Genomic DNA, 12,854 nt, shown 5'->3' on the forward strand with positions numbered 1-12,854 from the left:
AGTGATGCACAATACAATTGCTCACCACCTGCTGATGCCCATCCCACTCCCAAACGCAAGAAACAAGCAGAGGAGGGGAGCAGCACCACACAGCTGATGATGACAGGGCAGGAGCAAGCAACTCAGCTTGAACCAGCTCCAGCCAACATGAACACAAACACTCCCAATGCACCTTCATCATCTGAACTCCCTCTTCTACACAAGATGCAGCTTACACAACCCAGCACCAGAGACTCCCTCTCCTGCCTTTCTGGAGCTTCAGCTGTCAAGGCCCTGAATGCACTAACAAGCCTTCACTGTCCAGAGCAGCTTCACCTATGGTTTTACCCACAGCCCCTGCCCATGGGGTTTGGGGAGGCTGTATCTGCATTTAAGCTCAGCCCAAAGTTCCCAGACCCTGTCTGAGCTACGTTAGAGGAGTAGTAGTCCCTGCTTTGTTGATCTTAACCTGTATGCTGGTTTATCAGCCTGACCTCAGGCTTGCCTTGCCTTATCACCACAGGCACACCTGGCAATCGCTGGGCCTGATCCCAACCCAGTTTGCAAGCAACCTCCACCATGAGCTTGTCCAGCTATCTCAATTCTTGGTCAAATCCAGACACTGTGCCAGGCCTGCCAGGCTCTCTGTGGTCAGCTACTGTGGGAATGGGCCATGCCCAATGAGGGCTCTGGCTACTGGCCTCAGGAATAGCCCCTCACAGTTCTCCTTGTCCTAGTGTGCAGCCAGCCCTTACTGCACCCTGACATCAGCTCTCCTGGTGTCACTGCCAGGACAGCTGCACCATGAATGGCATCAGGGAACTCAACCTGTTTAAAAATAGCTGTGAGGAAAGTGCTATCAGTTACTTTTACCTGCATTGCTTCCCCAGCACATGTGTGTGCAATCCCAGAAATGGCATATAGGCACCATTAATGAAGAATAAAAGCAACAGAAGCTGGGGACTACTTAAGACTGCTGCCAAGAATGAGCTCTATCAGGTTAGATCAGGCTTCACTACCCAGCTCAGAAATTCATCTCAGAGCAGATTCAATCAGATGTGCCAGCCAGAAGCCTCTCATCTTACTGCATGTGCCTGCCATATCAGCTCTCACTGAGATCATACAGTTAGAGCTTTGCTGATTCCCAGAACACAAGACCCTGCTAAACCTGCAAGGGTTTTTCTGCAGGGCTTTCTTTTTCCTCAACAACTGTGTTTCTCCTGATTGCATCTCTATGATAATAGATAATCTTTAATGGATAATCTAATAATGGATAATCTCTAATGGATCTCTAGTAGACAATGTGGAAATGAGTGAAGAAAGCCTTTAAATTTAAACTGGAAGCTGTCTTGTCCAGATATTAGTACATTTAAGAGTTTATTTTAGTGACAAGCTGGTGCTGCAGAGCAACCTCTTTTCACAGATAAGGAAATCCCAATGCATTCTATCTCAGTAATACCATGCTACTGATTAACTTTTGGTGTTGTTCTCATCCTCCTGAACCCCTCATTGGTCTGCAGCAACTTTTTTTTTTTTTTCCTAACGCATGAAATGGACTATACGTCATTGACTTTTAGTTCACAGCACAACCATATTTTTTCCTATTTTTCTTGCATTATAGCTGAATGACCTTCTAGCCAATATCCTACTGCTTCTAGGCAGGTAATAGAGCAGTTAAGGGCCCTGACATCACCTTTGCTATGAAGAAACAACTTCCCTACCTTGATTACTGCATAGGCAAGTAACAACCTCTTGGAGGTCTCCCCTGATTAAATCAGTTATGAAGGGTCTGAAGGGGAAGCCATACTAAGCATGGATGAAGTCACTCAGTCTTTCAGCCTGGAGGAAACTGGGAGGACCTCATCCCTCATCGTCTTCAATAATACACTCACGAGGGGAAGCACAGGGGCAGGTACTGATCTCCTCTTTAATGACCAGGATCCAAGGGAATGGCTTAGAGGTGTGTCAGCGGAGACTAAGGTTTGATACTAGAAAAGAGTTCATCACCCAGACGGCGTCTGGGTACTGGAACAGCCTGCCCAGGGAAGTGGTCACAGCACCAGCCTGACAGAGCTCAGAAGTGTTAGGACAATGCTCTCGGGCCCATGGTGACACTATTAGTGATATCCAGTGCAGGACCAGGAGCTGGACTCGACGATCTCCGTGGGCGCCTTCCAACTCAGGACATTGCGTGGTTCCGTAACTCATTTCCCAATCACCGTTCGTTTGTGCGAGGCCCGGTGCCCTGCGGTCGGCTGCTGGAGCAGGTGATGCCTGTAAACGCTGCGCTGAGCTTTTCCCCCGGTAGCAGATGACGCACTGCAGGCACTGTCCCATTGCTATTCCAAAGCGCCCTTCTCTCTCTCGGTGCGGGCCCGCAGCGGCCCCAACAGAGGGGCACGGCCAGCAGGGCTCCCTAAAGCGCCGAGCAGGGCTCCCTAAAGCGCCGAGCAGGGCGCTGTGCGACCGCCGTAAGCGCTGCGAGCTCACGGGGGCTCGGGGTGTGCAACGCCCGATGTGCATAAAGCGATGCCGTGACCCCCGCGAGGCATCGGGCCGGCAGCCGGCGCCGCGGTGACCCGCAGCTAAGGCTGCCGCACATCCCGGGAGCGGAGGGAGAGAGGGACGGCGCTCTCCTCGCCGTTCAGACTCACGGGCGCGGCGGGGGGCCGGCCCAGCACGGCTGTACCGCGGCCGCGGCGCCGATTGGGCCCGGCCGGCTGCCGTCCCCGCGGGGGTGGCTGGGAAGGAGAGATCATGGCGGCGGAGCCGAGCAAGACGGAGATCCAGACCCTCTTCAAGCGGCTTCGGGCAGCGCCGGCCAACAAGGTAGCGGGGAGCGGCTGGGGCCCGCCGGACTGTCCGTGCCGGGCTCTTGCCCTGTGGTCGTGGCCGGCGCCCCGACCGGGCCCCGGTGGGCTCTGGGCCGCGCTGCGGCGGCTGTAGGGGCGGCCGGGCAGGGGCCCTTGGGGAGTGCCTGGGCAGAGCGGCTGGGGCCGCCGAGCTGTGGCAAGCGGGTTGCGGAGCGGCAGAGCCGTCGCTTCAACCTGGCTGTCCCTCTGCCTTCGCTCTAGTCGTGCTTCGACTGCGGCGCCAAGAACCCGAGCTGGGCCAGTATCACCTACGGGGTCTTCCTGTGCATCGACTGCTCCGGCGTCCACAGGTCCCTGGGCGTGCACCTCAGCTTCATCAGGTGCGTGCGGAGCGGGGAGCGAGGCACCGCCGGCGGGCCTGGAGCAGCCGTCCCGCCTTGGGCTGGGAAAACGCAGGGGCTGGGAGAGAAACCTTATCACGGAGCGATCACCTCGGGGTTTATGTGGCTTGCTCGCTGGAGGTTCTGGGTCACTCAGCACTTCTAGTTCCAAAATGGAGTTTCTAAAGCACCTCAAGTGGAATGTCGACATGTTGCTTTCGCTAACGTTGCAGCAACTCTGTCTAGACTTGGCATTGTAGAAGCAGAGATGAGAATGTGGTGTGTGAATCTTGCCAGTAAGGCAGCAGTGTGGTGTATATACTTTTTTGTAATGCTGAGCGAGGCAAAAAGAGGAATATTTAATCTTTTTGCTGTCAACCTAATGGGGAAGATGGTGTTGGTTTTTCAGCCTAGTTCTTGTTTTCAGTACTTGTAAAAAGCATTTTAAGTTAACAAAACTGTGACTTTTACTTGTTAGGAGAGAAGTTGAGTAACCAGTATGAGACACTCTGTGTCCCTTAGCTTTACTTGGATGTATTCTCAGTTGCTTTGTCACATGTTTTGGCCTAACCTGTGGGACGGGCTGAACATGAGTCTCTCTCAAGTTGTGATGAGATCATATGTAGAAGGAAAGCTCTTGGACGTGCTTTCCTAGCTCAAGCTCTGCCCTCTAAACAAGCAGTACAAGGGAGAGATCCTCAAAATTTGGATAAAAGCTGGTCTTTTCCCTCACTTTAAAAGTTGAAATTAATTTTTTACAGGAGCAAAAAAATTCCTAAGATGTTCTTTCTCACCTTTGCCTCCTACACTTTGGAATAGTCGTGGGATATCTGACCATTTTAGGCCAGAGCTTGGTTTTGCATGTGGTTTGCCTGGTCTTTATTAATAGAAATAATTGGTTCTCACACAGGTCCACAGAGTTGGATTCTAATTGGAACTGGTTCCAGCTGAGGTGTATGCAAGTGGGCAGTAATGCCAATGCGGTGAGGATCCTTTGTAGGCATTTTGCTTGCTTTCTCTCTTGCTAATCCACATCCTCTATTTCTTGTCCTTTCCTTTGTGTGGCTTTCTTGGCACCAGTCTCATCTGAAATGTGTAATGAAAGGAGGCATTTGTCAAGTGTGCTTAGAAGTCAGATTGTGACCTTTGAATGCTTTGTTTTCTAATGTGCAGATCTCTAATTTTTTTGCACCTCATTTAAATGAGAGCCATAGCCTTCTTAAATGATAGGAGTTAATAACACTGATCAGTTTGAAAGCTCATGCCCAGCACCGTGACTCAGAATCATCCCTCTGTAGAGGAGAGGGATGATCTTCATAGGTCCCTGCAGTGAGGCGTCTTGTAGAAAGCTGATCAGTGAATGGTTGGTTCATGCCGTGTTCTCAGTTTTTCATCCTCTGTCTCTGGGAAGTTTTGTTTTTCTGTGGAGTTTGTCTAGTGCTTGCTCGAATATAATCTAGCAGTCAGGAGACTGAATGCTCCTCTCTTTTCAGACTGCTTTCTTCCGCCAGCACGGCTGTACCACCACGGATGCCAATGCTAAATATAACAGTCGAGCTGCCCAGATGTACAGGGAGAAGATCCGGCAGCTGGCAAGCGCTGCCATGGCCAAGTATGGCACTGATGTAAGTCTGAGAGCTCTGGAGTGCGAGAGGGTAGTGCTGGATGCTGAGTCTTGGAGGATACCTTCCTTTTTGCCTCTCTTCTCTTTAGTTGCTTATAGATGGACTTAGTGGAGCCCCTGGGCACTCCCCTGACAAGAGTGATGCTGATTTCTTCATGGAGCACACACAGGTGAGAAGGAAGAACTGCCTAAACCAGGCAGCCTCAATAGCTCTGCAATAGCCAGCTGTTCAGCCAGGAGCAGTCCCACTTAGCTTGGAAGGACTCTAAATTGTATAATTATTCAGTAGGAACGTGGAGGAAGTCAGATTCAGTCATCTGCCTGAGATGTTGTCACAGATCTGAACAGTCCCTGAAATATCCATGTCCTTTGTTTCAGCTTCAAGAAGTACTCAAAGCTACCATCTGTGCTCTGGAAGATGCTTTGTGTGCTGTGTTAATGCTTAGTTGCTTTGTACAGTTAAAGCAAAGAATAGCTATTACATTGACCTTCTGATTTAGAAGAAACTTTTCAGTGCATAGACCCTGGTAAAGTTAATTTAGGCAACTGCACCATGCCAGGCAGACTTTCTTAGGTAATGTAAGAATTGGCAGTATGACAGATAGAGACAGTGGAAGTGGAGATGAATTTTTTCCAGGAAAACTAATTCACATTTTCTCCTAGATTTAAACTCATTTCCTTTAATCTGGGAAGTCCTCACATTAACCAGCTTGTGAAATGATTCTGTCATTCCTCCTGGCTTTCCATTCAGCTTAGGTTTTTTTTTTTTTGTTTTTGGTGTTTTTTTTTTTTTTGGTCCCTGCTAAGAGAATGTGGACTTGTCCATATGTTATGTTCAAGAAAGGAAGGCACAGTCTGAAGTTTGGAATAAGTTTCCTTTGGCCTAAAATTGAATACAGGTCACTAAACCTGTAGTAAATTCAGGATTGTTTGGTTCATTCATCTGCAAATAACTGGAATGAGTATGTCCTTGCAGTCTTCCAGTACCTGGGATGTAGCAGATGCCAGCCAGAATCCTGCACAGTCTTCTCCAGAGGTGGAAAAAGCAGCAAAGTCATCAGAAGGCAGCGAAGTTTCAAGTGAGTTCTTTACTGAATAATTTTTCCAAGAACCTGTCTTCATTTCCAGGAGAATACAGTTCTGTACCACTTTTGGAAGAGCTGAACTTATCCTTTGGTTCAGGCCTGAAAGAGTGGAAGTTCTGTGCATTCTTATTATGCTTAGTAAAATCAGTGGAGACTTCTAAAAACACTGCTCCATTTGAGGTCAGTTCTTCACTTTTCCCGAAATGCACACACAACTTTTTTGGGGATTAGCTGCCTCATTTTCCTGCTTTCAGACATAATTATTTGTCTAAACATTCTTCTCTACCCCTTGAATTTGGTGGGTCTGAAAATGACATAGGACAGAAAACTTTCTAGGGAGAAAGACAAGGATACCAAGAACCCTGGGGGCATAGCTGTAATTTGAAACAGCTTTGTATACTTCTCTGCAGAGTGTTTGCTTCCTTTTACTGTGTTAAGAACACTGCAAGAGGAATAATTTGCTCTGTGGAGACATAAAGTTGTTTTGCTTGGGAAATTGCATATTTCAAGTTGTTACTGGATTTATTTGTGGGGACAGAGGAGCTAGGAGAGATGTAGTGGAACTGTGAATGTACTGGAAAGAAAAGGGTTGAGAATTAATGTGCTGAATGTTCTTTTCTGGTTTTGTGCCCACAGATCCCAGCCAAGGTCCATCCATTGACTTGTTGAGCACATCTCCTAAAGCTCCTCTAGGTAAGACTCTTCCCTCTGAGATCAGTTTTGCTCTTACACCTACCTACTGTTCAACAGTAAGCTCAGTGAAGCTGGAAGCAATGAGCCAGTTTCCAGAATGTCTAAATGAGCTTATGTCCCTGTTGAGCCAGTACTTAGGATGTTCCTGCAGCCCAAAACCAAGTCACAGTTTTCTGGAGGTTTCCTCCTCGTTTGGATAATTGAGTTCAAAGTTGTTGCTTTCCCAAAAGCATGTTTTCCAGGTTTTGAGCTTTGGACAAAACTTGGCACTTGCGTACCTAGAACTTGGGTGATAAAATCCACATAGCTGTTGTTTTTTTTCTTTGCTTTCCCACAGAACCCTTGGAGGCAAATGAATTTTTAGCTTTCAGAATAGTAGGGATTTGAATCTGATTCTCCCCTGCCATTACTGTCCTGGCTGCACAGAGAACACCTGCTGGAGCCTCTTTCCTTATTGAGAGCATGCTCCCAGCCCACAGTGGGTTCATTCTGGGTGGAAGGCCTGTGTCCTCAAGTGTCTGTTCATTCCCCATGTTTTACGTCTCTTCCTCAGACATGTCCATGTATCTGTCAACACAAGGGGCTGCTCCTGCTGGAGGTAACTGGCTAACAGCTGGCCTGCGCTGAGACAACTCTGCTTGCCCCTGAGATTCTGCCTTCAATTCTAACTTTAGCTTCCTGTGCTTAGAGGGAGAGAACAAGACAAAGCTTATATTGTTGTATTGAGATCTAAACCAGATATGTCGCATCTGTAAAGAGACCTTATTAACGTTTCTGTTAAATGTTTCCTGAAATATAAAAAACCCCAAGCACAAACCCAGAAAAACCTTGAATCAAGTGTTAGGAACAAGAAGCAGAAAACAGTTTCAGATAGTGTGTTTTGAATCCCCTTATTTAAAAAGACTTATCATAAGACTAGAAAAGATTACAAAAAAGGTGTCAAGAATAATTTATGGGCTAGCAAAAGTCATGTGGCTGTAGAAAGTTAGGAGACACACAGACACAAAAGCTCAACAAGGGCAGTAAAAGATTTCAGGCTTATCAAAAGGAAGCTGGAAAATGTTTTGGGCAGTCCCTCTCCGCTTTGTTCTTACACTTTTCCCCAGACATCTGCTGCTTGGCTGGCTCTTGTCTGGTTTTACAAGTGTGGCATGCCCTTAAGAGTGACAAGTGCAAGGTCTTGGGGAACCTGTTGCTTTTGCAGCTTGCTGCACTTAAGGTCCTTTTTTTTTTTTTTGGTATGTTCATGTAAACACAGCTTTAGGGTTCTTTCTGCTTTGTCCCTAAGGCATTGGTGAAGGTCTGACCTTCACATGCCTCTGAAGCTGCATTTTCTTGAATTTGTGTATGGGATAAACAGTCTTTCTCTAACTACCCTGATATGTACTGCATAACACTCAGAGGAGTTAGTCACAGTTCTTAATTCAATTATAAGTTGCTCCAGAAATGGACATGCTTCTTTAGGCCACCAGCCTGCAACTGTGGAGCTTCTACGTGCATCTTTCTTGCCTGGATGAAATCACCCAGGCTTCTGATGTGAAGCTGCATGGTGTGCCCTGGACGCTACTGCAGCTGGACTGTGGTGGATGTTCATGTGGGTTGCTGTCTAATTTTGCCCTCTTAAATTAATTTCCTTCTGCTTATTTGCTGCTTCCTTTCTTTTGCAGAACTTAAATCCTCCCTCATTGGAAAGAAGAAGCCAGGAGCTGCCAAGAAAGGGGTATGTCTGAGCTCTTTTATGGAGAGGAGGTAAAGCATGTCTTGCATTTCTTTGCTGTCCTTTCCCTGATCCTTGCTTTCTGCTTAACAAAGCTGTGTGACAAAGCTGTAGAAATCTGTTTTGGGGAAAGGAGACCTTAAGCAGCCTGTATATTATTGTAAAAAAAATTATGTTCTGGATCATTACTGGTTGTGGTGTGAAGCATATGTGGTTAATCTCTAAGTGATGGCCACTGGTGGGTTAACTCTTGGGTGTTCTTCCATACTGTGTTGCAAGCTCTTTTGGGTCTGTAGGCTGTGACTGTACAGGGAGACTGAAGGCCTCACTGGTGCAGCAAGAAGTAGGATTCAGGTTTTCTTCTACAATGAATAATCTAGGATGAGGAATTCACAGGATTTTGGTTTTGATTTTCCAAGCTGGGTGCAAAAAAAGGTCTTGGAGCTCAGAAAGTCAGCAGCCAGAGCTTCAGTGAGATTGAGCGGCAAGCCCAGGTGGCAGAACAGCTGAGGGAGCAGCAGGCAGCGGAGTCCAGAAAACAAGCCGAGGAGTCCATGTAAGTGCCCTCTTTGGGATGAGTACCTTGCATACCTAAGGCAGAAGTAGTGTTAGGTTAATGCTGTTCACCCTAGGATCACCAAATGTGACTACAGAACATACTGCATGAGAGGAAGAGCAGTAGCTGTATGCCAGTATGGCCCTTGCAGCAGGGCACAAATTATGCTGCTGCATTTTATTGAAATGAGCATTCCTGGAAGAGTGTAGGGAGCAGATACTTCTGTATCGTATGTTTTTGTTCACCTTTGGACAGGACTGAAACAGCCAAAGACTGAACTGGATGGATCATTCTGGGTACAGGGGTGGGGAAAAGATAGACATTGTAATGCTTACAGTAAGGAAATCATGGCTAGCCAGAGAAGAATTGAATCCCAGTGCAGGGGATGGCAAAATCAAGCAATAGCTCATGTGCAAGGATTTTTGGCAGAGCTGTTGTGACTGTACTTAAGAGTGGTTAGGGTTACTTAACCACTTGTTCCTCTACAATGTGGGCAGCAAGGGAGGGTAATGACCTGGCACCCACCATGGCTCTTTCCCTTAGAGTCACCTCAATGCGACTGGCTTATCAGGAGCTGCAGCTTGATCGGAAGAAGGAAGAGAAGAAACTCCAGAACCTTGAAGGGAAGAAACGTGAACAAGCAGAGAGGCTGGGCATGGGATTGGTGTCCAGAAGGTACTTGGCTGTGGATAGCATAGGACAGACAGGTGTCTTGGAAGTACCCTGCTCTGGAAAAGTTTCTTGAAGGCAGTAGTTTGTTCTTGTAATAGAAAAGGAGACGAGTTAAAGTGCTCATATGCTGGTCTCTGACTGAAAATGCTTCTGGTCTCAGAAGGAATAGGGACTATGTTCAAAGGTTCCAGTTCTCATTCGGGCTTTTCCACAGATACATGTGGCCTGTCACTGTCTAGCACTAGAGCCCTACTACTTGGCAGGTGTCCCCCTGCAGAATCCTTCCTTAAGAAGGTAGCTCAAGACTTCTGAAGGTGCATAGATAAGAGGTGAAGGGGGCTGACATCCCACAACTCTCCCTCAAAACTTGTATCACCTGCCCTGCCTGTGAAGGCCAGATTTAGTTTTGAAGCAGACTGGTTGTAGGGACTGGATCTGTCAGACCCATTAGCCCTGACTCTGCCTGTTTGTTTTGCTAGTTCTGTTTCACACTCGGTGATGTCTGAGATGCAAGTAATTGAGCAGGAGACGCCGCTGGTAGCAAAATCTTCCCGCTCCCAATTGGACTTGTTAGAAGATGGTGGAAGCTTCACATCTGGACCCCCCAAGTAAGACTTAGCTTCAGTGTAGTCTTTGCATATTTCTTAATTCCATGTCTGGTGTAAATGAACTATTTTTGGTACCTAGGTACAAATACAATCCCTTCTCATTCGAAGACGCATTTGGCTCACGATGGGAAACAGACTCTTCATGGGGTATGGACAAAGAGGAGGAACCGGAGGTGACCATTTCCAGCATTCGTCCAGTTTCTGAGAGGTAAAGTGATTGCCACTGCTCATGTACCTTGTTCCCCGTGTGTAGAGGACAAAGGATAAGTGTGGGAGCTGTGGCATGGAAGCTGCTGTGTTATAGTAGGAGCCTTGTGCTGCAGAAAATGACTTGCAAAGACAAGCCCAGGAAAAAGGGCCTTGAGTGAAAGGGCTTTGGGCACTTCTTTGCCTGTCATGTCCGTAATTTTATACAGCCTCTGTGGTCATTGAGTGCTGACTGTCCTGAGGTGGGCAGAGGAGAGCCCCAGTGTAACTAACACTTAAGGATGATTTGCTTTCCTTTGATTAGATGAAGTCTGATTCTTCACTGTGTTGGTGACCTTAACCTGAGATGTCTCCTCTTCTTTCCTCAGACCCACCAGTAGGCGGGAGATTGAGAACCGGCCATCCATGGTGGAATCCAATGAAGCTCGGCAGAAGTTTGCAGGGGCTAAAGCTATCTCTTCAGATATGTTTTTTGGGCGGGAGGCAGATGCTGAGGTAGATGAATTCTGCAGTGCTTACACTGGTACAGCTCTGGCTTTACCTCCTTCTGTTTGCTCAAGTCCTGCTTTGTTCCCTTGCTAGATAACCTTTTTGTTTTGTCTTCTGCTGTAGTATGAAGCCAGATCCCGACTGCAGCAGCTCTCGGGCAGCAGTGCCATCAGCTCTGCAGACCTGTTTGGAGAGGCTGACAATGTGCACTCAGGTTTGTAACACTCTGTGGGTTGAGGAAGGGGGCAGCTTTGGAAGGCCTAGACTGGAGGGGATGAGGGTGCTTTCAGGAGCTGAGGGACTCTGGGTTAACTCTTCCTGGTTCTTGTAGGTGGTGTGTCTATTGGAAATGTCCTGCCTGCAGCTGACATTGCACAATTCAAGCAAGGAGTGAAATCAGTTGCTGGCAAGATGGCTGTCCTGGCCAATGGGGTGATGAATTCTCTTCAGGTGAGTTTATATTATGGCACCTTCAGAAAGGCTGTTGTTGTGTTCAGGGACTTTCACCATAAACTGGCTTCCATTGAAATTATCACTATCTTCTCAAACTATGTGGAAAGTCCTAGGTAGACACCTGTCTTATATAGCTGTTGACTGCAGTACAATAGCTGAGCAATGGCAGGTGGCCAGTGAATTCTGCTTGGGCAGCCTTATCCTCCTGCTGCATATGACACTTTGTTATGTCAGATACACCTTTTCCCACAAATTTCAGGCAGAATTTTAAAAGTCAAGGTCATTTTACCTTCTACCTTTTTACAATGTCCTGTCTAGATAACCTCACACTGTATTAAAATACCAAACCCTCCAATTTCTTGTTATCTGTTTCTGGATTTTGCACAAAGGTGTTGTAGCAAGGTGTACCTGTCTGTTTCCTCCTTAGGATCGTTATGGTTCATACTGATGACCCAGGGACTGCAAAGGGAAGCCAGCAAGAGACACTGATGCCACCTTTGCCTGGAGTAAACTGCAGGATTGTCTTATTTGTCTGGGTTGGGTGGGGAGGGGAGAAGGTAAGCGGAGGGGGTTAGGACATGGCTGTGCCCAGGATGCTTTCTGAATATCTCTGGATTCCACTCTATTAAAATTCAATGTGCCCTCATACCCACTGCTATCTACTAGCCAGTGGAGACAGGCCATCTTACAGGGTTAACCTCATTGCTGTAAAAGATATGACAGGAACTCCTGGGCTGCCCTCATCAGTGCTCCTGTCCTTCTTTGGCCCATACCTTAGTGACAGAGAAAAGGGGAATGCTATTTTTCTGAACATCATGTGACATGACTGTTTTTTGTTCTGATCACTGCTCCCAATCCATGGTGCTGTGGAGTCCTTTGTATTTGCAGGGTTTGCCTTTTACCATAATCTCAGTCCTTTTTACTGTCTTCTAAACCAGCATATATGAAGGCGGAAGAAAAAAATCAAAGATTATTTTTTTAGCTTCTAACTACATCATCAGAAAAAAGGCCCAGGTGAAGAAGTAAAGAAATTTACTGGATCCCTGGTTTATTTTGTTGCCCAGCTTCTGATCAGATCAAAGTACTGAGCCTCTGACTTAACCATGAAGTGCAGCAGCTGACACTGTCATTTTAGTCCTGTTCAGCTTGGTCTCTGGTTTTAACAAGAGTGCTTTTCTCTTCCTTGGACTATGGTGTCAAGGACTAGGTAGTAAGAAGAAGGGTGGGAATGGGCGAGTTACACGCAGTTAGCAGAAGGGAGGCTGGGGCTTTTGTTCTAGAGCCTTCTCTCTGGGACTGGGAAAGAGGCTTGCACGGGATTCCCCTCTCCTGTCCAGCTGCGGGGCTGCAGCAGCTGTGGGTGGGAGGGGAAGGGTTTTACTCGGCTGCTCTGTGCTGGTATTTCGCCTTGGTGGGGCATGAGCGGGGTAAGGGTCGGGTCTTCCTGTTCCTTGTGTCTGTGCTCTGTCGCCGTTGTGTCAATGTCACAGTAGCCCCAGCAGGCTGGGGCTGCAGGGAGCGGCGGTGCGGTTGCAGGGGGCGCTGGCGGTCCCGGCGCTTCGGGGGTGAGGCCGGCGC

The 12,854-nt window shown here is 47.5% G+C and overlaps 1 protein-coding gene across 2 annotated transcripts; it reads left to right on the forward strand.

Moving 5' to 3' along the window:
• Positions 1–2,659: 2,659 nt before the first annotated feature.
• ARFGAP2 (ADP ribosylation factor GTPase activating protein 2) lies at positions 2,660–12,316 on the forward strand. 2 transcript variants are annotated; one of them, XM_066321130.1, is made up of 17 exons: positions 2,660–2,808; positions 3,054–3,172; positions 4,083–4,155; positions 4,666–4,797; positions 4,886–4,966; positions 5,773–5,875; positions 6,518–6,574; positions 7,128–7,172; positions 8,242–8,294; positions 8,711–8,847; positions 9,391–9,522; positions 9,999–10,127; positions 10,207–10,335; positions 10,703–10,829; positions 10,947–11,037; positions 11,155–11,273; positions 11,704–12,316. In XM_066321130.1, exons 1-17 carry the CDS (start codon positions 2,737–2,739, stop codon positions 11,722–11,724), a joined length of 1,620 nt encoding a protein of 539 aa, XP_066177227.1. In that variant the 5' UTR covers positions 2,660–2,736; the 3' UTR covers positions 11,725–12,316. The 2 variants fall into 2 exon arrangements, with proteins under 2 accessions (XP_066177227.1, XP_066177229.1); XM_066321132.1 differs by lacking the exon at positions 7,128–7,172 and having other exon boundaries at positions 2,661–2,808.
• Positions 12,317–12,854: the final 538 nt, after the last annotated feature.

Source organism: Sylvia atricapilla, chromosome 6, assembly GCF_009819655.1.
Source record: "Sylvia atricapilla isolate bSylAtr1 chromosome 6, bSylAtr1.pri, whole genome shotgun sequence".
Classification (NCBI taxonomy): Eukaryota; Metazoa; Chordata; class Aves; order Passeriformes; family Sylviidae; genus Sylvia; species Sylvia atricapilla.